Source organism: Euleptes europaea, chromosome 7, assembly GCF_029931775.1.
Source record: "Euleptes europaea isolate rEulEur1 chromosome 7, rEulEur1.hap1, whole genome shotgun sequence".
Lineage (NCBI taxonomy): Eukaryota > Metazoa > Chordata > Lepidosauria > Squamata > Sphaerodactylidae > Euleptes > Euleptes europaea.
In genome coordinates this window covers 61,076,590-61,104,283 of record NC_079318.1, presented here as the reverse complement: position 1 = coordinate 61,104,283, position 27,694 = coordinate 61,076,590, and the positions used below count along the sequence as shown (strand labels likewise).

The window sequence follows — 27,694 nt, the reverse complement described above, 5'->3', positions numbered from 1 at the left end:
ATCCTATGCTGGTCATGGAAAGTAACACAAAAAATAAATTGAAAATAGCACTAGAGAATTATTTTCAGGAAAATAGCGATAACCAAATTACAAGCACACTGAGATGGGAAGCAATGAAGGCAGTTTTGAGAGGAATGTAAACAAAGTTGGTCATTATTAACGAAACACAAAAACAGACAAATCGATATGGAAAGAGAAATTAGTAAATGTATAGAGAAGTTTAAAAACTCTGGGGATCGGGCAGATAAGTTGATCCTAGAGAAGAAGATGGAAGAATTGAATATATTGGAAATAGCTGCAACGACTTTAAATTTATGGTACATGAAGCAAACAAATTACGAATGGTATGGTAAAGCAACAAAATTATTGGCTAATAAAATTAAAGGAGCTCAAAAGAAGAAATGGATCTTGGCATTAAGAATTTCAAATGGTAAATTAATAAATAAACCAAAAGAAATCCTCAATTCCTTTTTGGAATTTTATGATAAATTATATGCTAACAAAGAGATAAGGGAAGAGGAGGTTAACCAGTTTTGTCAATCAATAAATATCCTGCAACTAAAACCTGAAAGCCAGGAAATGTTAGATAGAGATATCATTAGAAGAGGTGGGAAGAGCAATTAATTCTTTGCTCCACGGAGTGACGGTTTCACTACCGTATTTTATAAGCATTTTAAGGAAATATTGGCTCCTTATTTAGCGAAATTATTTAATGAAATAATGGAAGGGACTCCTTTACCACCTTCCTGGTTAGAGTCTAAATTGGTACTAATCTCTAAACCGAATAAAGATCCTACTTCCAGGGAATCATACTGTCCGATAACATTAATGAATACGGATTATAAAATATTTACTAAAATTCTAGCAAGCAGGCTAAAATCATGCATTGCTTCGGTAATTACACAAGATCAATATGGGTTTGTAGCGAAGCTATGTATTGATGAGGTCAGGAGAGTGATGGGACTATTATTCTATGCTAGAAAAGAGGGAGCAGAACTGGCCTTATTATCACTAGGTATATACAAAGCATTTGATTCAATAAACTGGAGATCTTTAAAAAAGGTTACACATCAGTATGGGTTTGGCCAAAGATTTAATAATACAATAGAAGCAATTTATACAAAATCCTGGGCAAGCTTAACAATTAATAATAAATTGTGGCACCAAACAAGGTTGCCCCCTCTCACCATTACTTTTTATTATGGCTATAGAACCATTAGCTATTAAGCTCAAAGAGAACCAGGAGATTAAAGGCGTGAAATGTGGTGGAGAGGGAAATCTGGTAACTATGTATGCAGATGATGTTATTATCAATAACTGATTTAAAATTGGCAATTGACCCCTTAAAGAAGGAGTTTAGAACCTTTGCCCTTATCTCAGGTCTAAAAATAAACTTTGCCAAATCTAATCTAATGTGTCTAAATATTATTCCGAAAGTCCAATTAGAGGCGTCCCATAGTTTAAAAATACAACTGGTGCAGAAAAGTTTTAAATATTTAGGGATTACTATCCCAAAAAATTTGAATAAGGTATATAATTACAATTATAAGGTACTCTGGAGTCAAATAAATCAAGATTTGAAGGAATGGAAAAAGAAAAATAGTAGTATTTTCACACACATTACATGGGTCAAAATGTTTATCATCCCAAAGATATCATATTTATTTTATGTGCTGCCATGTCATATAGATGAATTGGCAAAAACAAACAGATAAGTATATTTTTCTGGTTAAAATCCAAGATCTGCCAATTTTTTGAGATACAGCGCACCTGGTAAGGGGGGTTGGGGTATACCAAATATTACATTATATTATACAGCATATCAATTGAGACATATTATTCCATTGGTCTCTTTATCTAAAGAAAGAAATAAGTTAAATATGGACCTGTATTACTTAGAGAAAGTAGGTGGCCTTCAAACGCTGTTTCAAAATAAGAGAGGGAAGAATTTAAATACAACTGCTTGGTCTACGTTATATAGGCCGATTATGTGTTGGAACAAATGGAAAAAGAATTTATATCCGGCTTATTCCGCATTAATACCTTTTGTCTATCATCCACATTTTGAGGTGTTAAGAGGCTATGGAAGGGAATTTGAAAAGATTCTTGATAAAAGGATGTTTTTAAAGAATGTTAAGAAAAAAATAGAAGAAGAGGGGGAATTAATGGGCACTGAGGCTTTCCTCCCTAAACAAAGTCATTGGCTATGGAAATATCAAATAACTTCTTTTTTGAGTAAGAAGGAAATACAAGAACAAATGAAAAAGCTTTTGAATGACGGTGGAATTAGTTGATAAGATTGATGTAAAGGAAAGGAAATTGATTTCAAGAATATACAAGATATTAATTGATCAGGAATATAAAACAGCATCATCATTAAAGATGATATGGGAAGGGGAGTTAAAAACGAATTTGAGTGAGGAGGAGTGGAAGAAATTTTTTTAAGACCCCCATTCAAATCGATATCCATGAAAATTCAGGAATATGGTATAAAAGTATTGAAGAAATGGTACTTTACCCCACAAAAATTACATCTTATAAATAAGGAAGTAAATCGGTATTGTTGGAGAGGATGTGGGGAAATTGGTACATTTATTCAGTTGTGGTGGAACTGTCCAGTTATACAAAAATATTGGAAATAAATTTTTAAGGAAATTGAGGCGATTACCAAAGAAAAAATAGAACCCTCAGTGCAGATAGTTCTCCTGAATCTATTTTTGAATGAAAATGGGAATTGTACACAGAAAACATTAGTAAGTTTTTTGATTATAGCAGTGAGGTTGGTAATCGCCGCGAATTGGAAAATGGCAGAAAATATTACTTTGGACAGGTGGCGACAGAAAATAAAAATGTTCATGATTTTGGAAAAAAATACTTTTAATACCAGAGTAATTCAAGGATATAAGGTGGGGGAAGAATTTAATAAGGTTTGGGGTAATTTGTTACTTTATTTTGGTAAAACCTATTACTGTAATATAAGTAGTTTAATTAGGTAAACCAATATTTTTTGTCTTAATGAGCAGAGAATTAGTGGAATGTATTGATGCTCACATTGGGGTTTGTAAATGAAGTTCAAGAATGGTCTTTTTTGTTGGTCTGTGTAATTTTTGTTATCGTTGTTGTTTTGGTCTATGTAATCTATATTGATTTTTTCTGGGGGGTTTTGCACTTTCTAATAAAACTCTTTTAAAAAAAAAGTATAAGGCAGCTTCATGTGTTCATGTGACACTTGGTTTTCCAGGGGGAAATTCCAATTAGCAAGACCTAGCAAAAGCTGCTGTTTAGCCTTCCCGTCTGCAGAGCCGCTTCAGTCAGGGCAGGGAGGGAATGAGATCTTTGGAGCTGCCCATAGCCAAGAAGCCCCACTCAGGCTGCAGTCCTGTGCCCACTTACTAGGGACCAAGCCTTATGATCTCAGATTTCTTTTAAAGTAAACTTGCATGAGATCAGGCTGTCAGTCCCTTTGTGACAGGGTGGAATTGCTACTCAAACCAGTATGCTAACGTAAGTCTTTAATCATTGAATTAAGCCCCTGCTGAGATGAACTGCCTGCATTTTCCATTGACTTTTTTCTCAGAGATCCTGTGACATGTCTGTTCTCCTGCTGGCTGGGGAAAGGAAGATAAAAGGTTTCTCAAGAGACATCCATCTCAGCTCTCCTTTCCTGTGCCAATCAGCACAGGCATCTCTCTGATACTACAACTCTGTCCCCTACACACAACTGTTAAATTTTATACTGCACCAATGTTTATCTTACCCCCATTCTGTCATAACTCCCATTTTGTAATCTCCTTTATGATTTTTGAAGAACTGTTGCATATAAGCCATTCGGCTCCACCAAAAAACAGTCTTTTGGAAATATTTCCAGATTTCTGATAAAATCTTCAAGTTGACTAGCAAATGTAGTTATACCAGCATATTTTCAGTGCTGTTAATTGGTGCGTACTGAACTATTCAGGTAGGATTTTTTAAAAATAAATGGTTCATCTGGCTGAAGTTTATTTTTAGCTGCCTGTAATTTATGGTGGTTTTTTTTAAAAAATTATTGGCATTAACAATATAAGAAAAGCCCTGCTGGATCAGACCAAATGTTACTTTCTAGCTTCCATGTGCTGAGAGTTCCTGTTGATACCAGCAGAATCCTCTGTTGGCTTAGTGCCCTTGGGCCATATGTTGGTATCACGGCTTTTTGAAATTTATCATGCAGAACCTCCCCAAAGTAAGGAAGCTGCTGCTGGTCTTTTGCAGAGGTGGCAGATATCTCATTTTAATGGGTTGGCAAAGCTCTTGCTAACCACAGGTCCAAGGCAGCAGGACAGTGTGGGCCAGCAGCACAATTTCAGGTCCCTAATGGGTAACTTTGGAGATGAAAAATACCTCCATGCCTTGGGGAAATGCCCCATACCGCAAATTAAGGGAAACACTCAGCTGTGTAGCACAAACAGTGGGTGGGTGTGATTCGGCCCTGCTTTAGGGCCTGAGCAAGGAAGAACTCTCGCCTGCCCAAGCATCTGTCCATAACCTATTTAGAGAAATGTCTGAGAATCAGATGTTTAGTGCTGCTTGACACGCAGAGTCTGGACATAAGTTTACTTTAGCCACAATTACTTTTGTGCTACAAAGCATAGTCCAGAGCTTCTGCTAGACAGATCAGAACCATAATTGGTAGAAATGCTTGTAGCTGTAAAATGGTCGGTTTGAGAACCACTGCACAGTTGGGTGCCGAGGCAAAATGGCACAGCTAGCAATTAGGAACTGGATACCTGGAATCAGTCGAAAGTACTGTTCTTGTACTTATATCACAAAATCCTTTTTTGTTTCTGTTTCCTTTTCTTTCTCACTTCTCAGTTGGTGTATGAATTTTTCCTGAGGTTCCTGGAGTCGCCAGACTTCCAGCCCAACGTAGCCAAGAAATATATTGACCAGAAGTTTGTATTGTCGGTAAGTAGCTAAGGCTTTCTTGCTTTAGCCCTGGGGCTTTTTAAAATTAGAGCATTAAAAGTTTCTGTCTAGGAAACCCCTGCCCCCAACGTCACTTTGCACCATAGCTGAAAAGATGGTTGTAATGGATGAGGCTTTTGAAGAGCAAGTGCAATGCTCCCTTGAGAACCCGTAAGATCTGAAGAGTGAAAAGTAACATTGTTAAAGGGTCTTAGTGCAGTAGACTTCTTAATTGTACTTGTTCTGTTACTGTTAAATTGTAGCAAATAGTTGTAAAAGACTCATGGGCTCATGTACTTTCTTTGGTTTTTTGTTTTGTTTTTATTTATTTTATTTCCTTTATAGCCCACCTTTCTTGTTGAGAATCCAGGTGGATTGCAGAACATAAAATCAGTGCAGTCAGACTGCATAAAACAGCCAATGAACAATGACCTTACACCTTTATATGTACTGGCAGTCTGTGATTCTGCGGTGCAAAACTATTGTGTCTAGAAATTTTGATGTGTTGGTACGTGATTGGTCAGTCGACTGTATTAATAAACTTTTTTAAAAAGCCAATGAACAATGCAATAGGACTAGGATTACAGAATTAGAAAACAGCTTCTTGCTGAACCTTTGTGTATGGATGAAATTAAGGCGGTGATAATGAATATGCATACTGGCAAATTTCCAGGTCCAGAAGGGGTTGCTGATTGAATGGTATAAAACCTTTTCAGATTTTTTAAATTCCAAAACGATATCAATTACATAACAAGGCTTTTGAGTCTGGCTCATTGCCACCATCATTATATGATCCTTATGTCACTATGATTCCAAAACCTGGCAGAGACCATACTCTTGTGTGCAAATTTCCAGCCTATTAATTTGATTAATGTAGATATTAATGACTATTCTTGTGAACAGACTTTAAAAAGGCTGTTACAGCTTTGGTACGTGTAGACCAGGTAGGATTTGTATGAGGTAGGCAAGGCTCTGATAATCTTAGGCTGGTCACTGATTTGATTGTTTTAAATAGTAAGAGATCTGATCAAGGTGCTATTCTCTCACACGATGCTGAAAAAGCTTTAGACAGAACATACTGGAAATTTATCTTTGTTACACTGACTAACTTCCTCAAGAATTTTTGAAATGGATTAGAGTTCTCTGTTTGTCTCCCAGATCCAGAGTGCTGACTAATGGCATATTTTCTGTGCCATCCCTCCTTGAAAGGTGTACTACACAAGGTTGTTCTCTGTCTCCTCTTACTTGTAATCTGTGTTGGGAACCTCAAGCTTGTTCCATCAGACAAAATAATAATATTCATGGCTTTGTACGTAACTCTTTGGGAATTAAAATTATTCTTTATGCAGATGATCTTCTACTTATTTCAGCACCTCAGCCTTCCATTCCTGCATTAATGAATGTGATTAATACCTTTGGAGACGTGTCTGACTATTCAGTTACCTGGACAAAATCTGAGTAGGTGCCATTGGGAGACAATATATCACAGAGTGTATTTCCCCATGGACATTTTTGGTGGTGCCTAGATGTCATTACTTATCTTGAAATAGTGATTCCTAGAGATATTACACATGATTATGCTAAATGTCAACAAGCTGATTGCTGATATATCTTTGGATTTAGACAAATGGGCAACCTTAAACTTGTCTTTATGGGACAAAGTAAATACACTCAAAATTAATATTATACATAGGATTATATATTTTTATGTACAATTCCTTTTCATATGCCTTGTAGATATTGTCTTAAAATTATTTAAAGAGGATGCAACTCCCATTTAATGAAGGAGGATTTGGTTTCCCTGATCTTAGTTTATATCATCAGGCATATTTGTTAACTTGTACTAATTATTGGGATCGCTTCTCTAAGGTGGACTAGCCATCTTGGGGTATTTTGGAGGCTTCTTGTCTGGTGCTCTTGTTTAAATGGAATGCATTAAGATCTACTTAAGCTAGAGTCCATTTCTGTCTGGGTTTATTATACCTATAATTAGTAACAACTATTTTCTAATAATACTCACACATTGTTTCATAAGATTCGTGTTGTATATATGTAAAAAGCCTATTTGTTGCAAAGGTTGGAAACTGTGTATCTTGTCAGGTAAGCAAAAGAGTCACAGGATCTGGAATTATTCTGCGTGACTCTGGAACCTGTATAGTTCTAGACCTTGCCATCCAAATGTACCAGCACCTCCAAGCTGTGCCACTCTTTAGTTTGTCAGCAGAGAGCCACTTACTAGTCAGGCAGAGCAGTCTGGAGTAGAGATGTGAAATTTCTGGATATTTTGAAGCTCCGGGGGAGGGGGAGAATTTCTGTCCCCCCAGGGGGGAAATGAATATTTTGGGGGAAATTGAAATATAGCCAATACTTACAGTTCTATCTTACAAACTGATTTTACTGCTTGAACAACATAAAATACATATTTTAAAACGTAGGATATAAAATTTTAATATTTGATGTATTTATGGGATTTAAAATTTATAAATGCCTTCGTTTTCTACAAATTAATTTACAAATATACCCAATATCTGAGAGAAAATTGCTACCTTAGCACATTTACCTTGATTTTGCTATCTAGTTAGAGAGAGTTCAATTCTAAATGAAACTTTTAGGGTTCTCTGAGGCCTTGGTGCGGTTTTCTTTCCACCTCCTGATCTTTTCTTTCCTTCCAGCAAGGTAAGGCAGTAAGCTACTTGTTACCCAGTCTGTGGATATATGAGTGAAGGTGGTTTGAGGGAGAGATGAAAAGGTCAACCACAAGTGAAGAGTTAGGTCAAAAGGACAACAGATGGCATGCAAACAGTGAAAACCCCGCAGGCTCCCCTTATGAAGATTAGGTATCCTTCTGGGTGCAGAAATGCATCTTGGATTTAAGAGCTGTATATGTCTACAGCATGGCCACCTTGTCTTCAAAATCATTTCACTCATTCTAAAAGAGAAAATATTTCATAGGCGTTGTTTTCAAAATTTCCAGTCCCCCCCCAGACCTTTTTTTTTCCTTCCAGTTTTTCCAGTTTTTTCTGGAAATTTTGGGAAATTTTGAAAACAACGCCTATGATATATTTCCCCAGATTTCCATGATTTTTTTCATGCATTCACATCTCCTGTCTGAAGTAACATTATAATCGTGCAAAAAAAGTATTTGCAAAATGCCCACAGTTGTAGTTAAATTCACATGTACAAAACTAAGAAGCCCTGCTCTTATAGAGGCATGATTGACCAATAGAAGAAGTAGGGCTTTCTGAACAGTTGTGCCAGAACTTTGACATTCCCCCTCTCTAGCAATACTTTTGGTATCCTCTTGATTTTTTGCAAGCATGTAGGACCTGTTTGTTTGATAGGTAAGATTTATCGTCCAGAGTGTGGATTTTCAGTTGACCCTCTGTTCTGTGTTAATCTTTCCACTGCTTTTCTTTAATATATGTGATGTTTTTAATGTGTTTGGGAAATGTTAATAATTCATAATCACTTTTGTTTCATTCACTGCTTTGGAATCTTGATGAAAAGCATTAAAGGGAACTGCCTTTTGGATGCACCCTTATTATGTTGGTGTCTTGATGGAGTGGTCTGACTTAATATCTCCTCCTGCAGTTGCTGGACCTGTTCGACAGTGAAGATCCCAGAGAGCGAGACTTCCTGAAGACCATTTTGCATAGGATTTATGGGAAGTTCTTGGGCCTCCGAGCGTATATAAGGCGGCAGATCAACAATATCTTTTACAGGTAATACAATTTCCACATAACAGTGAATCTGTTGGGAATACTGGCACACAGAGGATCCTATCCTGGGTCAAGTGGCTTGACTATTTTTTAATTTCGGTCCCACTTAGCCCTATAGCAAGTTAATAGCCATCAAAGGAATGGCCGTTGCTTTGAGAAATCAGGTAATGTGATCTTAAAGTGTGATATTTCCAAAATATCCACCAAAAGCCAAGAGTGAACATGCAGTTCAGATGCAGGGGCATCCCAGTCAGAGTCTCTGAAGATGATTGGAGTGAACCACGGAGGTTCATATGGAAGAAGGCAGTCCTTCAAGTATGCTGGACTAAGCCATATAGGGCTTTAAGGGGCAATACCAGCATCTTGAATTGGGCCCACAAGCAAACTGGGAGCCAGTGTAGATGGAACAAGACTGGAGTGATATGGTACCTGCAACCCACTCCAGTTAACGTTCTAGCCACAACATTCTGTACAAGCTGTAGCTTCTGGACAGTCTTCAATGGCAGCCTCATACAGAGCACACTGCAGTAATCTAATCTAGATGTTACCAAGGCAATCACCACAGTGGCAAGTTCTACCCCCTGGAAGGGCTGAAGGTGGTGAAAGGCCACTGCTTCCACCTGTTTATCCAACAGGAGCCCCAGGTCCAGCAACACCTGTTCCTTCAAGGGCAGTGCAACCCCATCCAAAACAGTAGATATCTCATTTTCTGTGTGTCCCCGCCCCTTACACACACACACACACACACACACACACACACACACACCAGTAATACCTCTTGTTCTGTTGGGATTAAGTTATCCCTTATCCATTCCAAAACTTCCTCCAAGCACCTGTTCAGTTTCCACAGACTCCTTGGGATCCACTGGAAGCGAGAGAGAGAGCTGAGTGTCATCTGCACATTGGTGGCAACTGAGCCCAAATCTCTGGATGACTTCTCCCAGTGGCTTTACGTAGATGTTGAAAAGTGTCTTTCACCTTTCCCCCCATAGTATGAATTCCTTGTTAGAAACATCCACATTTATTTAGTACCCCAACACTGAATGTTCCCTGGACCAGGATATGTAGACTCTTTTTTAAAAAAATCTTTGTTTTTGTGTGTGGGGGGCAGGTCTGCATGTTGCAAGTATTCAGTGCATGTCCACAGACAGCTTGCATTCTTTGCTGACACTAACTTCTTTCTAAGCAGGTTTATCTATGAGACAGAGCATCATAATGGAATTGCAGAGCTGCTAGAGATTTTAGGCAGGTAAGAGAATCTGTCTCTCTGTACTCTTCCCATTTTTGTAGAAATTTCTTTGGCAGGGATGGTTGGTTATTTCTCAAGCAGTTATGTGGGATTTCAATTTTTTCCTCCATGCTAAGCTTCTTCCAAGAAAGCAGGCTATGAACGGCAAGAACGGGTCCCTGGGAGCTCCGCAGATGTTTCCTGCAGGATTTCCTGGTGATGGGGGCAATACCCAGCAGGGGTCTGGGAACAGATCTGTGGCTGCATGCTTAGACATACAATGTGGTAACTGTGGATGTTTACCAGTTCTCTTCCTTCTCCTCAGTATAATCAATGGATTTGCTTTGCCTCTGAAGGAAGAGCACAAGATGTTCCTCATCAGGGTTTTATTGCCATTACACAAGGTGAAATCTCTGAGCGTCTACCACCCACAGGTAAGGGGTTCATTTAGTTAACACCTTAAAGTCAATGTGTGGCTGGAATTGGCTGACCAGTTATCTGGCTTTGTTCTTGGAGGTGCTGCTTCTAAGTATTTCAGACATGTAAGGTTGAATTAGAGCTCTGTAGTACTTGCTTTTGGTGTGTTAAGCACCATCTCACATGCATTCTTAACTTGCCAAATTCACATATGAATTACTGTGAGACTATTGCTGGCTTAAACATCAGCCCTTTCTTATTTGGGGATTTTAAAAAAATGTTGATTCTACACAACTGTCTGCAGTGCTTTCAGAGAACAGTAGTGATGACTTACGACAAGGGGTTGGACCCCACAGATACATTCTACTAATGGCAGTGCCTTCCCACAGTGCAAGAAGCCTTCCCCTACTGCCAAGGCAAGAGTCTTTTGCATCAAGGAAAGGGCTTCTTGCTCCACTGGAAGGCACCATTGTTAGTGGAACCAGTCCACAGGACAGAACACCAGAAGAGCCCTACTGGATCAGATTAGTGACCAATCTAGTCCAGCATCCTGTCTCACACAGTGGCCAACCAGATAGGATACCAGGACCAAAAATTGACTGTGTTGTGTTCTTCCTGCAGCTGGCGTATTGTGTCGTGCAGTTTCTGGAGAAAGACAGCAGCCTGACTGAGCCAGTAAGTGTTCCTTTGTGGTCACCCAACATTGGGATTAGTTCTTCAAAGAGCTCATCTCTTCTACAAAGTCATTAACCTCGACAAGATCATATAGAGATATAGTGGCAAATGTATCTTGATCATGCACTAGAAGGCGGTCAGGCTGGACCAGGCTCGTGGGTGACTGTGCCTAAACTTAGTCCTGAAAATTGGTTCTTGTAGGTTATCCGGGCTGTGTAACCGTGGTCTTGGAATTTTCTTTCCTGACGTTTCGCCAGCAACTGTGGCAGGCATCTTCAGAGTAGTAACACTGAAGGACAGTGTCTCTCAGTGTCAAGAGTGTAGGAAGAGTAATATATAGTCAGAAAGGGGTTGGGTTTGAGCTGAGTATTGTCCTGCAAAAGTATTGTCCTGTAAGTATCAAGATAATGTGCTAATGAGGGTATGGTATGTTAATATGGAACCATTGTATCCTGAAGTGATCTGTCAATGTGTGTAATCCAAAACTAATCTGTATGGCTATTGTTGAATGTTGTCTTTGTCTGGAGGTTTTTCAGGGCAGGAAGCCAAGCCTTATTCATTCTTAAACTCTCCTCTTTTCTGTTAAAGTTGTGCTGATGTTTATGAATTTCAATGGCTTCTCTGTGCAATCTGACAAAATAGTTGGTAGAATTGTCCAGTCTTTCAGTGTCTTGGAATAAGACCCTGTGTCCTGTTTGTGTCAGTCCATGTTCAGCCACTGCTGATTTCTCAGGTTGGCCAAGTCTGCAGTATCTTTCATGTTCTTTTATCCTTGTTTGTATGCTGCGTTTTGTGGTCCCGATGTAAACTTCTCCACAGCTGCAAGGTATACGATATACTCCTGCAGAGGTGAGGGGGTCTCTTTTGTCTTGATACTTACAGGACAATACTTTTGCAGGACAATACTCAGCTCAAACCCAACCCCTTTCTGACTATATATTACTCTTCCTACACTCTTGACACTGAGAGACACTGTCCTTCAGTTACTACTCTGAAGATGCCTGCCACAGTTGCTGGCGAAACGTCAGGAAAGAAAATTCCAAGACCACGGTTACACAGCCCGGATAACCTACAAGAACCAATGAACTCTGACCGTGAAAGCCTTCGACAATATTTAGTCCTGAAAAGTTTGTTCTCAAGACTGATTCCTGAGGTCAGTAGTGCAAGTTAGATCCTGAAGTACAGTAAGCAGAAAGCAGTGCTTTGTTAATCAGACAAAGGCTAGGATCCTGATATTTATACCAGACCTGGCCAATCTGGAGGCTTCACACTGCCTGCCAGTCACAAGGGCCATTCTGTGGTAGTAGCTTGCTAGGCTGGGTACCAGACTCAAACCATGAAGTTTCTGCGTCCAGCTTCAGTGTCTATGAGAGTAGGTAGCAATGGACTTCCTGATTCATTAGCACTGGGCACTGCAAACATGCACAGGTCCTGTGGTGAGTCAGGACCTGCTCACTCCTTGCCTAAGAAGAAGAGTTGTTTTTTATATGCCGACTTTCTCCACCACTTAAGGAAGAATCAAACCGGCTTACAATCACCTTCCCTTCCCTCCCCACAACAGACACCCTGTGAGGTAGGTGAGGCTGAGAGAGTGTGGCTTAGCCCAAGGTCACCCAGCAGGCTTCATTTGTAGGAGTGGGGAAACAAATCCAGTTCACCAGATTAGCCTCTGCCGCTCAGGTGGAGGAGTGGGGAATCAAACCCAGTTCTCCAGATCAGAGTCCACAGCTCCAATTTGCCGCTCTTAACCACTACACCACGCTGGCTCTAACATTAGCCTTTTCTGGAGGGCTGATCCAAATGGGCTTCGAATCAATTCACATGGAGGCTTTTACCTCCTTGCCAGATGGTTATTCCCAGGCAGCTAAGCTTAATGGGGTGAGGAGGGGGCTGTTTCTTGGGACCATGGTGCCCTTGTCTGGTCATAAAAGACCCTTCCCTTCAGTTTATCCCATGGAGCTAGTGCAGCATTTAAAGGTCTGCAGCGGTGGGCCAAACTAGATGTGACATGTAACGTGATCGCCACAGAGATTTGCAGCAAGATGTCCACTGTGAGTTCCTCAAGGGAACTCGGTTCTGAAGCACTGCAGGGGCCCATTGTGGATCAGGAGCACAGCACTGGAGGAGAAGGCGCTTCAGTCTTTTCACCTACACAGTTTTCCTGACCTTAAATGACCTTGAAGGGGGAACATTATTTGCCCCATCAGGGGCTGCGTATGCACTGAATACTTGCAAGTGCAGCCCCCCCCCCCCCCAGGTAGATAAGACTCTGAAGGCCATTTCAAGTTGGGAAAACAGCACGGGGAGGAGGGCTTGAACCCTTCCTCTGTCTGGGCCACCATCCTGCTCCAAGTCAGGCCCTCGTGGGGCTTTAGAACAGCGTGTTCACGGGGAACTTGCAATGCCATCCTGACTAGTGGTGTGGGAAGAAGCTATGGAAAAATAGTTCCCACTGTGCTGGCGTCATTTTTACAGGGCACCTAAGTGGCAAGTTGATGGTGGTGGTGGGAGAATGTGTTGTTGCCATGAGAAAGTGTTACAGCAGAGGTGTCAAGCATAAGGCCCACAGGCCAGATCCGGCTCCTTGGGAGCTCTTATCTGGCCTGCAAGCCAGCCAAGGTAGCCACCACCCCCACTCTTGATCTGGGTTGGTGAGGCATGGCCCGTCCAACCAAATGACATTTATGTCATCTCTGGCTCTCATAACAATTGAGTTCAACACCCTGTGTTAGAGTGTACGTTAGTGAGTCCAATAATGGGCAAAGTGAGACTTGCATTGGAAAAACGTGCCAGGAACTGGAGAGGTGAGCTGGAAATGGAAGATAGGACAGTTTGACATGAACAGCTTTTATAGCTGCTTTTTTTAAATGCTGCAATCAACCTGTGAAATCCTCTTCTGCTTTCGTTGGATGTTTACATATGGAGCCACTATGAACCAAAATCAAAATGTTTCTCAGTTGCCATAACAGCACAGGACTGTAGTGATGAACGGTTTGACAGATGAGAGCAGTAGATTGTGGCATTTCAGTGTCAGACTTTGAAACCCATACATAGTTCCATCTTTAAATTAAATGGCCAGCTATATCTCAGCAAACGACTGTTGTATTGTGCAAAGCATATTGGTTGGAGGGCGTATGGCCAAGCACATACTAAGCATGCATAAAGACTCAGATTTGATCCCTGCCATTACCAGTCAAATCACTCAGATCATGGGCCTGGCAAAGACTTCTGCGGGAGATCCGAGTTTCTTCCACTTTCAAGTAGAAAATACTGGGCTTGGTGGATGAATGTTCTGGTTAATAAAAAGCAGCTTTTTATATCCACAGATAGTTTGCCCTGATAACTGTGTGTGCTAGTGCTGAGATGAGTTGTGCTATTTGACAGCTGTTCTCATCATTGTGTTTGCAGCATTCATAAACTATTGTGCAGCAAGAAGACAAATGGTAATCTGTCCCCCACTCCAAGGTGGATTGTATGACATTTAAATCATTACTGTTGCCTCAGAGGTTGCTCTGCTTCTATAGGTACCGATAGGTGGATTTGAAATTTGCTCCAAAGCAAGCACATTACAGGTCTAGTCGTATGTACCTCCAGCTCTTGAACTCAGACACACAACCACCCTGCTTCTCAAAAATATTGGAATCACCGTTACTTTTGATCTGTTGGCAGAAGATGGAAGGTCAAGAACATCCAAGCGTTTCTGATCTCTCCTGTCCTTGTTCTGCATGGTGGCACTCTTCCGAAAAGCCCTGTCAGTCCTTGCTGGGGGGAAGGACATGCTGCCATAATTGGTTGAAATCCTGCGCAAGTGGCTCTCATTAACTTCACGAGCCTGTTAATAGCACTGATGCCTTAACAAAACCAGGCTGTGCCAGTGCAGAAGATTCTTGGCCACGTTCCTGCGAAAGCATAGAAGCTTAGGTAAAAAGATCCTTCAATTAGTGCCGTCGGACAATGTAATAAGACCAGCAGATTACAGGATTTGTGTGTCGTTAGGGCGGTTTGAAAGCTAATCCAGCACAAGTCATCGGAGAGCTCGAGCAGACAGAATGGGGAAAAGGCTCTCAGGCGAGCTCGTGGGCCTAATGCTTGCCTGGCTTTGCTTTAAAGTTGTTGCAATAGTATGTGAAGGGTTCTACATTATTAAGTTTGCTTCGTGTGAATGCGCTGCTCTGCAGCAATGCTGTCAAGACAGAGCTAAAAGCTACGGCAGCCTCCTCTCCCAAGTAATTCAAAGTTTGAGGTAAGCATAGATGGGAAAGGCTGGGGGTGTAATCCATTACAGAATTTTTAGTCACATGTTCCTCTGCCTCCTAACTGAGTAACTCATTTAAATGTAACCAGTTAGTGAAATTTCTATTTCCAGATTGTTGCTGTAGCGTCTTTTTTGAAGTCCTGAAAAAAGTATGAGCCCTCCAGCTCAATATTCAAAACCTACCGGTCATTATTAGAAGACATCTTCATTTTGTTTTATTATTTGCTTCCATTTACTATTACAGTAGCCTACCAGGGCTAAAAGAGCTTCAAAATAAAGGAAGAAGAGTGTCTTAAATTCTAAGGCTTGCTAATTAAAACGTGGTCTTCACCAATTGATCAACTGAAGCTATAGATGATTCTCAAACGCTTAAATAGATTTTAAAGCTGGCAGTTGTAAAAAATACATAGAAGCATGTTTATTGTACAGCTTCTTAGTCTTGGTTCAGATTTTAAACCTCCAAATCAGTGAACAGCTTCAGTACAAATCTGTCTTATGTATTACATTTTTAACTTGCCCTTCCTCCACAGAGGTCAGCAACATTGCTCCCCATCTGTTGTTGTTTTTCCTTCACAACAACCCTCTGTGGTAGGACAGGCTGAGAGAATGTGACTAGCCCACGATCATCCAGTGAGTTTCATGTTTTGAGTGGAGATTTGCATCTGGATCTCCTCAATCCCCTAGTCTGTCGCTGAAACCACTGCACCATAATTTGCTGCTGGCTTGTACTCCCCCTCCAAACAAGGATAGGCAACTGCAGTTTGGAGCTGGTTTGGAAGGAGAATACAAACCGTAGTTTGATGGTTTGGATGCAATGGCAAACTATGGAATGCACTAAAGCAGAAGTCACTGCTGAGTGTGCAAGGAGAGCAGAGAGCACGTTGAGCACCAGGCTTGTTCATGTAGCACTGAACAATGGTTTAGTGTTACGTGGGAACTAACCATGTGAAAGTTCTGCTCCTTGTCTTGTGACAACCCACTTGTTATTGTTGCTGTGACCACCACTCTTTTATATGTGGTTTGTTGAATACAGTGAAAGGCACAAAAGCAGGGCAGTTACCATTCCCCCCCACCCCGGAGATTCTACATCTTGGAAACCCACGTGCTGTACTAATTATAAGTCATTTGATGCAAATTATCTCTACATTTTATTTTTCTTTCACCAGAAGTCTCCAGTTCCAATCTTGCCACGGCCATGGATTTACTGCATGGCCTTAGGCAAGATACTGTCTCTTAGCCACAGCCTCCCCCACCCCCTGCAATATGGAGATAATATTGAACTCCATTACTAGGTTTCTGTAAAATTATAGTGTATCCAGCGGTTCCCAACCTGTGCTCCACGGAGCACTTGGTGCTCCACAAAACATCTCCTAGTGCTCTGTGAAGAGATTGAAAAGAAAAATACTACTGTCGTTCGGTTTAGTATATAGGTGCTAGGTGAAAATTAGTGCTCCGTGATGGATTTCTCTCCTAAAAAGTGCTCCATGACTCAAAGTTTGAGAACCACTGGATGCATACGCTTTGAATAGGTTTCAGGTAGCCGGCTCGAGGTTGACTCAGCCTTCCATCCTTCCGAGGTCGGTAAAATGAGTACCCAGCTTGCTGGGGGTAAAGGGAAGATGACTGGGAAAGGCAATGGCAAACCACCCCGCAAACAAAGTCTGCCTAGAAAACGGAATGTGACGTCACCCCATGGGTCAGGAATGACCCGGTGGTTGCACAGGGGACCTTTACCTTTTATAGATGCTGAGTCTTATTAAGTATAGCTAGAAATAAATCAGAGATCAGGGAAAAATGGAGTTTCTTGAGTGCCAAGGATATGAAATTGAATGACTTGTTAGAAAGCAGCGACACACTTGTTTTAAAAAAGAAAGTGTAAAAGCTGTTAACACAGTCATCAAGTTTATGTACAGCACTATCTGAGGTATACAATGGGGGTATAGTAAACTTTATACATTCTGGAAAAGAATGTAGGTGTAGGCAATCTACTAAGACTAGGAGTAGGCAACCTTTCTGACTGAAGTGCCACCTGCCACCCCCACCCCCCCATAGCCATCTATACAAACTTGGTATACCAGCAAAGGAATGGAAAGAGCAAGGTTATGCGTGGCCAGAAACACTGAGAACACTGAATCTCAGCAACTCAGCTGATGCCTCAAGGGCTCAGTTTGAGTCCTTGGGCAGAGAACCAGCCCTACATGCTCAGCTGAATGGTCTGGTATGCCAGGTTACATACGCCAGGCACATAACACCAGGGGTTGCCTCCCGTTGTGCTGAGATCTGTCAGTGCTAGACGAGGGCCCAAGCATGGTTTGAAGATGCAGCAGCCTTGATGAAACAAAGCAAAACTGGATATTGTTGTTGCTAGGATGGAAAAGCACCCAAAAAACAACCATGTATGTTACGAGGGCTGGATATGACATAAATGCCACTTGGTTGGGTCAAGCCATGCCTCGCCAGCCCAGATTGAGGGGGGGGCTGCCTCTTAGGCCAATAAGAGTTCTGAGGGGCCAGATCCGTCCCATGGGCCTTATGTTTGACACCCCTGACCTAGAGTTTCAGTGGACGAAAGGTGAGATAAGTGTGTCATAAATAGAATGCGCCTTTCATTTCTCTTCTGTTGAGTAAAATTGCTTTCTTGATCTGTTCAGGTGATTATGGGCTTGCTGAAATTCTGGCCAAAAACACACAGTCCCAAGGAAGTTATGTTTCTGAATGAACTGGAAGAAATTCTGGATGTCATTGAGCCTTCTGAGTTTGTGAAGGTTATGGAACCTCTGTTCAGACAGCTGGCCAAGTGTGTCTCCAGTCCACACTTCCAGGTAGGTTCAAGACACAGGAAGGAGGCAACAGCTTTATGTTCCATTCATGTGCGGCGTTCAAAGCATACTGGTATATAAAACAGGCAGCTCTGCAAAGCAAAAGTTATAAAATAAATCTTGCTGATCAGGATATCGCCTAACAATGGTTCAAAGGAAGAGGTATTTGAGGGCAAAGGACAAAGTTGCAAATAACCATTCACCTAATTGCTTGTGGTAGAAATTGGCCCTAAAAGGCTAGGCAAAAGTCCCATATCAAGTTCTTCTTTCTAGCCTTGAAGGCCTCTTCACTTTTAATGTTGCGGGGGGGGGGGGAATATCAGTCCCTCTGTAGTACACAGACTCCAGAATGCAGTGTCTTCCTTCTATAAGTGCCATGCTGGTTTGCAGGTTCCCTCTTTTGGAGGGGAGATGAAAATGGCATCCCCTGCTGCCTTCATCATGGCCCAATTTTAAACGAACACTGCATTCTGAAGCTAACCATCATGGGTCTTCCTTTCTTCCTTCCTGAAAAGTAGAAGGAAGCTGCTCCACGCACTGTCTTCACAAAGCCTCCTTTTAAAGGCTTTTTTTCCTTTTGAAAGCAGAGTCCTCTTAGACTCTCCATTCCCCACTCGAGAACAACTTACGAGGTTGAATTTCTCCAGTATGCCATCTTGAAGTGCCTTTGAATGTCTCACAGGGATTTTGAAACTACCCTTAAATTTCACTCTAGGAAGAAACAAATTGAAGTCCAGCAGTTTTTTATTGTTCTTTTGAAGTCTATGGCTTGGATTTTATCCTAATACAGCAGACCACTGTCTTTCCTCTCATTCTGTTCCTAGGGTCCCCTGCCCCACAGTGTAGCTGCATTTCAGGGGGCATTTCAGACTGCAGCGGGAGGAAGATTTTAAGTCTGTTTCTTTTTATTGATGCAGGTGGCAGAGAGGGCGCTGTATTATTGGAACAACGAATACATCATGAGTTTGATCAGTGACAATGCGGCCAAAATTCTCCCCATCATGTTCCCAGCACTCTACAAGAATTCCAAGAGTCATTGGAACAAGTAAGGTCACTTCTTTAAACATTATTGTCTTTAAACATTAAGAAATGTACAAAGAGAAAGCTGAGATGTGCTGTTCCACTGTTGGGTACAGAATATGCCATGCAGAAGAAGTGCCGTATTCAGCTGTTACTAATACTCCTTCACGATGGTGAGAAAAAGAACAGCTTGGATAATGAAGTGCAGTGAGAACTAGAAGTATGGAAGTTCATACAGGAAAACTGAGCTACAAAGCTCATGTGGGGTAGTGGTTAGAGTGTTGGGCTAGGCCTGGGAAACCTGGGTTCAAATTCCCGCTCAGCCATGAAACTTGGGTGATCTTGGGCCAGTCACAATTTTGCAACATGCCATAAATTAAATTACAAGATTGTTGTGAGGATAAAATGTGAGTGGGTTGGGGGGGGGGCATGTGCACCACTTTGACCTTCCTGGAGGAAAGGTAGAATAATAGGTACTAGATAGGCCTCAATCAGAGATTTACACAGCTATGTGTTTCCTGGCACATTCTTAAATCTTGCTTCCCTTCATATTGGGTCATGGTACCATGGTGTTGACCATTTTAATCTGTTCCCTTTTCTCCTCTCCCTGATAGCATAGTGCTTGTGGAATCGCTTGAATTCGTTATCTTCTACTTTTCCCTTTTTGCAGGACAATCCATGGGTTAATTTACAATGCACTGAAGCTGTTCATGGAGATGAACCAAAAGCTGTTTGATGACTGCACACAGCAATATAAGGCAGAGAAGCAGAAGTGAGTATTCCAGCTGGGGGTGTCTCTGCCAACACATCAGCTATTTCTTGGCATGTCATGGTCCTCTCTCTTGGTGATGGTAAACAACAAGGATGAGGAGGCTGTGCCTGTCAAACTAAAGCCCTCCAGAAACAAGTTATTGACACAGAGGAGGAAATTAGAACTGAAACAAAGTGAGAAGGAAAGAGCTTTAAAAACCTAAGCAACTGAGAAATTTGAACAGGGTACCAGTGGTTAAATAGTTTGGGTTACCACCTGTGAGAATGCTAGATCACTAGGATATAAAAGAAGCCATTAAAGAAATTGTGGCTGGGCCAACGTCTGAGCTTTCCTGAAAGCCAAGCCAGCACACACAAAGCTTTAGTCCCTGTTTAGAAGCACACTGGGATTTGAGAGCTTAACTGTGCCTGGCATGGCCAGTTCTTGGAAGTTCTGTATTTTATACACAGGGAGACTTGACCTGTAGTTTATAGGCTGCAGGCTTTTTTAAAAAGGGAGTTATGTGGGGTTTTATTGTACTTTGTATGTTTTTTTAATTTGGAGTTCATGCCACCTTGAGCCATGGGAAAGGCAAGGTATAAATATGTCAATAACAAATTAAAATGGCCTGATACCTAGAGATAGGATGGGTTAGAAGACTTAAAAAATTCCTTTCTCTCTTCAGAGGGCGATTCAGATTGAAGGAGCGAGAAGAAATGTGGCACAAGATTGAAGAACTAGCCCGCCAAAATCCACAGGTAATGATTATTTTGAACAGATGGAAGATTGTTTTCGAGCACTATTTCACTTCTACTTCCTTAAGTTACAAGCCCAGAAACAGGTACCATGGAAATTGTTTAGGGTCTGGTGGGTAGTATTGAACTCAGATTAGCCTTTGTTTAAATTGCTGCTCAACCATGGCTTCAGTATATGGCCCTGGATGAATTGCTATCAGCTTCAAGTTTCCCCTTCTTTAAAATGGGAATAATCATCAGATGAGCAAAATGGAGATTATCAAGTGCAAGTTGGCCTAGCAAATGTGTCTCTTAATGGTATTTGCTAAAACACAAGCAGAACTTTTTTGATTCTGCCCTTCTCAGCAAAGTATAATCCAAATACTAAATACTGTTCATATTTGTGATTGCTGACTTGTAATATAATTGCTAGATACCTGCTTCGTAGCTTGGTAAATTGCTTTCATTGAGGTTCTAAGCCCCTGAAAAAGTAGAACTGGTTGGTACTCAGAACTGCATGTATGAGAAATTTCTCAGCTTCTGAGTAAGGACTTATTTATAAGCAACGCCCACACTGCTAGGGTAACATGAAAAGGGCAGTTTTCCCTGTCTGCTAGCAGGGAGACCAGGAAAAGTAATCCTTGTTACATGTTTTAGGCAGTACGTGAAACACTAAATGCGCACCTATGTGCTGCTTAATTTTAACCCTCTTATGCTTGTAAAAACCACTTTGGTAATCAGACCCCCACTCAGTCATTCTTTGTTTTTGTTTTGTTTTTAAGCTTGACATTCCTCCGATCCCCAGAAAGCTCACTCCTGGGGTTGCAGGATCCGCACAAATGAACAGCCACAAGGGTGGGCAATCTAAAGCAAGGAAGGACCAAGGGGATGAAATTGCCCCTTTCTTTCAGCAGAGCTGTACAAACGGAACAGCAAGGAGGAGCAATTTTAACTCCTTGTTCCTCCTCACTCCGGGCCCCACCCCAACATGAGCAGTCATTCCTCCACATGGGTCTCACAAGTTGCAACCCTTGGATTGATTCCTCCAGGACCACAGCAATGGAGAAGAATACAGGGAAAGTATACCTTCTGAAGTGCTAGAATAGTGCCCTCTGAATGGCTAACAAGTCCTTCTCAGCATAAAGTATATGTTGTGTTATTAGAGTCTTCAACATGTTGGGGTTGTTGAAATGCCATCATCTCCTAGTACCTTGGGCATGCTTCTCTTTCATTTAAATGAAACAACACACACAAAGCATCAGAACAATCAGTCCCTTTATCGTAAGATAATGGGTGATATATTAAGTGACAGAGGTTGAGGGGGAGAGGCCTTCGTTGTTTCCCTTTTAGGATCAGTTGTGGCTCTAACAGCACAGGAAGGTTCAGCCTGTTCCATTTCCCAGATACACTTGAGCCATTTCATAGAGAGAAACCTTTAGTTGCAAGGAGGAATGTCAATGTTGTATCAAATTTATCTTGAGACCTATCTATATGTGTGTGTTTAAACATTTGGTGTTTTCAGTACTTGAGTTGCTGAGCTTGCATTCCCATTTTTCTGTGTGCCGTGTTCCTGCAGTATCCCATGTATTGCGCACCCCCACCTTTGCCTCCTGTTTATTGCATGGAGACGGAGACCCCCACTGCAGAGGACATACAGCTGCTGAAGAAAACGATGGAGACAGAGGCTGTGCAGGTGACTCATCTATATATCCCCAAATAGATCCAGGAGCTTTGGTTCTTGTTAGCCAACTAGCATTCCTCCTGATCAAGTGAGCAAGCAAGCTCTTCACGGATGCAGACCTCATGGTGTGTCCCTGCAGGCGGCCTACACAGTTACTGACTTTTACCTTTCTCTGTGAGAAAGGGCAGTAAAAGACATAGAGCCTGGCTCTCCATGGGCCTGTTATGGTAGAAAGGAACGTGTGGCCCCCAAGTTGAGGACTTCCATTGGAAGGATTGGTCACTGTCAAGTTATTGCAGATCAGTCATGCATAGTGATGGTTCACAGATCATCATTGTATCTGACAATGTACTTGTGTAACCACTGCTGAATTTTTAGCCATCCCTGAGTATATCAGCAGTGAACCGGAGACAATAAAAAGCTGTCCAGAGAAATTTAGATTCTCCCCCCGCCAGATCCATTTAGTGAGGGTTTTACTTGTTTTCTACCATTATAAAATGCCCTATTGATACACGTTTAAATCTCTGATAAATCTGTGAAATACAGGTTGCACAAAACAAAACAAAAAGCACAGTGGAAAAGAAACTTAACTTGGTACTGGTCTACCTTTTGTGTGAATGGACATCAGTGGGTGGGATGGTGGTGGGTGGGGAGGCAAGAAGCGAAAAAGAATTAAGAAGCTCAGTCAACCTATTTTATGTATTAAACATTTTTAGGCTGCCTTTCCACCCAGTTCAGGGTCCCCAAGGCAGAAAACAGTCAAAACATTAAAATAAATTTTAAAATGCATATAACGCCCATGGCTGCGATGGTCCCAAGCAGGAATATTTGTCCCCAAAGTGGCACAACTTGGCCCACGCAGGCCAGTGCCACCTGTGCAGATTATGTTTATATTATGGGCACGGCCTGCGACCAGAGCAACAGAAGATGCCGACTGTTTGCCTACCTAGCCCAGTACCATCAGCTCTGAGTGGCAGTGCTTCCTCCCCAGCTCTCAGGCCTGGGTCTTTCCCATCCCTGCAACCCAAGAATGTTTTAACTGGAGATACCAGGGATGAGCTGAGCAACTTCTGTATGCAAAGCATGTGTCCCCATCTGAGCTTTGGCCTCCTCCTCTGTCAGCTGTAGTTAAATTCAAGATGGGTGCTGGTAATCAGCAAGAGTGGGCATGTTCTGGGGGGCACGTACTGCCAAGTGGCTCATTACTGATTGCCTTCTCTTTTCGTCTGGCCCAAACCCAGGACTAGCGCCTCCCCCCATCCCATCCCACCTGGCCCTATTTGTTCTGAGCACAGGGAGTGCCACTTCCGTGGTCTCAGGAGCGACCTCACTTAGCTGCACCTGCCTCTCCTAGCCAATGCCTTGTGCAGCACCCCTTTCACCCTTGGAAGTTATCCCCCCCAAAAAAAGTTGATGCACTTGGGTAAAATTTATGAAATCCCTTCCTAGTAGGCTTCTCCCAAAACCTCTTCAGTGACAATTCAGTATGCCTATCAATCCAGTTCTATAGTGATTGAAGGAAGTAGAAAGGCAGGGATCAATTGGAGGGTGGAAAGCAAGCAACTGGAAGGGATCACAGTAAAGTTGAACATAAAGCAGGCTTTGATTAGTACAGGGCTTCCTTTCCCGTATTGTGGACAGGGAGAAATTCATCAGTTTAGGGGAAAAAACGTGAGACTGCAATCCTAATGATACTTAACTGGAAGAAAGTCCTGTTGAAACCAATGGGATTTATTTCTAAGTAAACATTCCTGGGATCATGACTAGCATGTACCGTATTTGTATGAAGGAAGAGAGTGCTTGTTTTCTCAACCTTGGTATTCTTGAGCTGTAAAAGGGGATTAATAGTAAAACACACACACACACGAAGTGGGTGGTTATATTTCTACTTCTACTTAGATTTATTTGTCAACTATTCATTCACTGGCATTTCTGCTTGCTTTTCAGTCCCAATGTTCCCCTATGTGTAAAATGGGATCTTTTCTAGATTTCTTACAATGTGTTGCATACGTGTTCGACTTCACTTGTAGTCTGTGGCTTGGCTCACTGTTCTTGAGTTACTTGCTTTGCATGCACCTCATTAGTTTCCACTTTCTGATTGTGGCATTGTCATGGTCTAGGTTGTGTTGTAGTCAAGTGTGTGTGTGTATATGTGTGGATAGGCAGCTTTTTTACTGGGCTTTTTAAAATTTTCTAGAGCTGGCAAGCTTTGCAGCAGATATCTTACATCATCATCCTGGAGTAGGGATCTGGTCACAGAGGGTGAACAAGTGGGTGGAAGCAAGGGGACCCCAGAACTTGGAGCTGCCCTCCCGGTCAGATCCCACACAGCAGTGACCCACAGTAATCGCTGAAGTGTAGAGTAGTAGGAGGCTAATACTTTCACCGTGGAAAGCAGTTGGCAGAACCTGTCTTCTCATTTCTTGTGGCTTTATGTCTAGATGCTGAAGGACATAAAGAAGGAGAAAGTTTTGCTGCGTCGGAAATCTGAGCTTCCTCAGGATGTCTACACCATAAAGGCCCTGGAAGCACACAAGAGAGCAGAAGAATTTCTCACCTCAAGCCAGGAAGCACTCTGACGGGCTAGGGAGCCCCTGGAGGGTACACAGAAATGCACTTTGTTCTAATGTATAACTAGGGAATGAACATGGTGAGCTGTGCCTGTCCTCCGCTCCATTCTCATTCTTTCAGGTTAGATTTGATTTTACATTGTACCTCATATCCCACCACACTGTCACTTCCTCCTGCTTTATCCTCTTTAAAGCTGTTCTTGTGTGCACGTGTGAAGGGAGCCTAGCCAATCCATGAGAGTACCATTCCTTGCAGGGAACATTCCATTTCCTGCTCTCTGACTCCCAGCCTCACAAGCCAAAGCAGAGAGAGTTCAGCCACTTATTAGCCGCACACTACGGTAACTGTTCACTACAGCTTCCTGGCACCTGTTTATGTTCCATTTTTCATAAATAACCATAAACAGATATTGTACATGAAACTGACTAAGTGGATAAAATTCAATCCATTTTCTAAGGATCAAGGCACGCTTGTTCTTTTGGGACCAGGCTACATTTGGGACCAGTGTGTTGCTCCCCCCCCGCAATTCAATAATGGGCTAATCTGTTGGAGAACTCTACTTGTTTTGATCCATGTGAGCAAGGGTGACGGTGTCATGCAGGAGACTTTTTGTTTTTAGTTGTGTCTGCCACAGGGATGTAATCATTCTGTGTAAGAAAAGTCCTAAATTTTTGTGAATGCAAATGGAATAAGTCAAGCAAAAAATTGCATACGCTGTTCTGTTTGCATATTCCCTTCCGCCTCCAAACTTGTGGTGCAATGGCAGCTACACATAATTCTAAATCCATTGCTTTGGACTTCGTGGTAGTTTTTCATCTTCTCAGAGAGAGACTAGCTGTACTAGTTGATCTGTGTGCCTGGTAGCTAGACTGCAGCTGCTGTGTAGGAGCCTCACTTAGGGTCTGGTTGTCCTTCAGCTCCACTGTTCTCATAGCTGCCTCGGCTAAAATTGGCACGAGGGTGACTCTGAAGTGGTCTTGTCCTGGTGCCAGCCTCCATGTCAACTTCTGGCTTCTAGACTTGGGAGGAACTCTGAATGAATGCTTACTAATAATAGAAAGCTTGCTGCACAGTTTCACAATGGCTTTTAAACATTTTGCCTATGGGGAACAAGAGAAGAAAATTGACTTCCCAAATTGGAAAACAGCCCTCCTCATTTGCCCTTATTGGGCTCAGGTTCATTTCAGAGGTTCTGGCCTGGAAGCCCAAGAGTGTGTGAGAAGGGGAGACACACACACACAGTAGACACTTTTTCTTAATGGTGTGAGCTAATTCAGAGCACTAGACCACTTTCCTTTGGCTACTGCTGCCCTAATAGTAATTGCTGGATTCACTTCATGTTCTACCCTTGCTCTCAAGCTGCTATTTCAGAATCATGGAAGGTTAAAAAAGGAAAGGCCCTTATAGCTAATCCGTTCCTCAGCTCAAATCATATATGCTGACTGCAGGATTTTCCCTCAGATTCTAGTTTCCAGCCAATTACTACTGGTATCTCAGACCAAGGCTCTGAACCTTAGCATTTCTGCTTCAAAGCAAGTCTCACCTGAGATCAGTGGGACTGATGAGTTAATTACTTAAGATCAGGCTGTAACCTATGTAAAATTCCTGTTTTCTTGTTTAATCTTTGCACAGTGTACTGCCTTGTCTACTTATGTCCCCACAGTACTCCCAACCGTTCTTTCTTCTGTACCTTGAACCATTTATATATGTATTCCCTTGGACACATAGCCTGCCCCCCATCTGTTTAGTGGCCTTTCAGCCATTAGAAAACTGATTAGTTAACATCTGACAATTTGGAATTTACCAGCTGTTCATACTGGCAGCTAATTCAGTGTTGCTCTCCTTAACCTGCAAATTGCACTTTGGGAAGAAGAGTTGCTGCTAATTCTGTGTCATGTGACTTGGCTGCCAACTGGTACTGTCTTACCTAGCTTATCTGCTGCCAAAATATTTTCAAATAGCCGTCTTTAATAACACCATCTGGCTACCAACTTATCATAGTCCTTAATGTCCTTTGTGCAATGCCTGTAAAAATATTATTGCTAAAGGGAGAGAAAGCTAAGGCAAAAAAAAAGCTAAGAAGAAAAAACACTTAACAGAAAGGTTTTGCCTGATGTTTCAGTATGTGCCTGGTTAGCCTGCTCCGTAGGCTACAATCTTTGAGTGTGGTTCAGATGGTAGTAAGAAGGAGCTGACTTAGAACTCTTCTACTCTAAAGTACAATTCAACCCCATCTACTCATTCCCCCCTCCCTGAGGCTGGGCTCTGCAAATAAGAACTGGAGGACTTTTCTCCCCTTTACTTTTCCACATGGATGCAACATAGCACTCCTCTGCCTTTTACAGTTTTGCACTGGTGGAGCAGGGCTGCAATTGAGCATCTTGTGCTGTATGGCTTAGATGTAAATATAGCCCTCTGTCATCTTTGTTTGGGGGTCAGGGAAAAGTTGTGTTTGGTACCTAACATTAAAGTTTAGTTTGCTGCCAATTCATTCCAGTGTCCTATGTATCTCACAGGTGGGGGAAGCTGTGTGAGAAACGGGGTGAAAATTAACAACTCAAGCCAAAATGAACACCTTGACCACACAGCTTTAGGTCACTAGCTACCTTAATGCAGCTGCACTTAATTTCCTTGCATTTTTTGTCCCAGTTTCTACCTGTACCCTTCTCCATTTTTTTTACATGGACTGGGTTGGAGCGGCCTCTTTCACTTCTTACATAGTCCCTCGCAAGAGGAGAAAAAGCAAAACTGATGCATTCACTCTCCGGACACAAGTATTAAGCTGCTTTACAGTTCATATGTACATATGGTGTACTTTATTTTCAGTAGAGTATTACATAGTATGACAGTGTTGGATTTTGTACAGATGTCCCTGTATGTACA

General features: G+C 41.9%; 1 protein-coding gene across 2 annotated transcripts in view; it reads left to right on the top strand.

The window, feature by feature from the left end:
• The window catches only part of PPP2R5D (protein phosphatase 2 regulatory subunit B'delta), a 34,780-nt gene extending 9,060 nt beyond the window's left edge, over positions 1-25,720 (top strand). The window contains exons 4-14 of one of the 2 annotated variants that reach the window (XM_056852514.1): positions 4,849-4,941; positions 8,533-8,663; positions 9,850-9,909; positions 10,214-10,322; positions 10,927-10,980; positions 17,887-18,057; positions 18,972-19,099; positions 19,745-19,846; positions 20,511-20,583; positions 22,136-22,252; positions 24,682-25,720. In XM_056852514.1, the coding sequence (XP_056708492.1) occupies positions 4,849-4,941; positions 8,533-8,663; positions 9,850-9,909; positions 10,214-10,322; positions 10,927-10,980; positions 17,887-18,057; positions 18,972-19,099; positions 19,745-19,846; positions 20,511-20,583; positions 22,136-22,252; positions 24,682-24,819 (1,176 nt within the window). In that variant the 3' untranslated portion in view covers positions 24,820-25,720. The remainder of the gene's footprint in view (positions 1-4,848; positions 4,942-8,532; positions 8,664-9,849; positions 9,910-10,213; positions 10,323-10,926; positions 10,981-17,886; positions 18,058-18,971; positions 19,100-19,744; positions 19,847-20,510; positions 20,584-22,135; positions 22,253-24,681) is intronic. The other variant, XM_056852515.1, reaches the window with a different exon arrangement.
• The last annotated feature ends 1,974 nt before the right edge of the window (positions 25,721-27,694 follow it).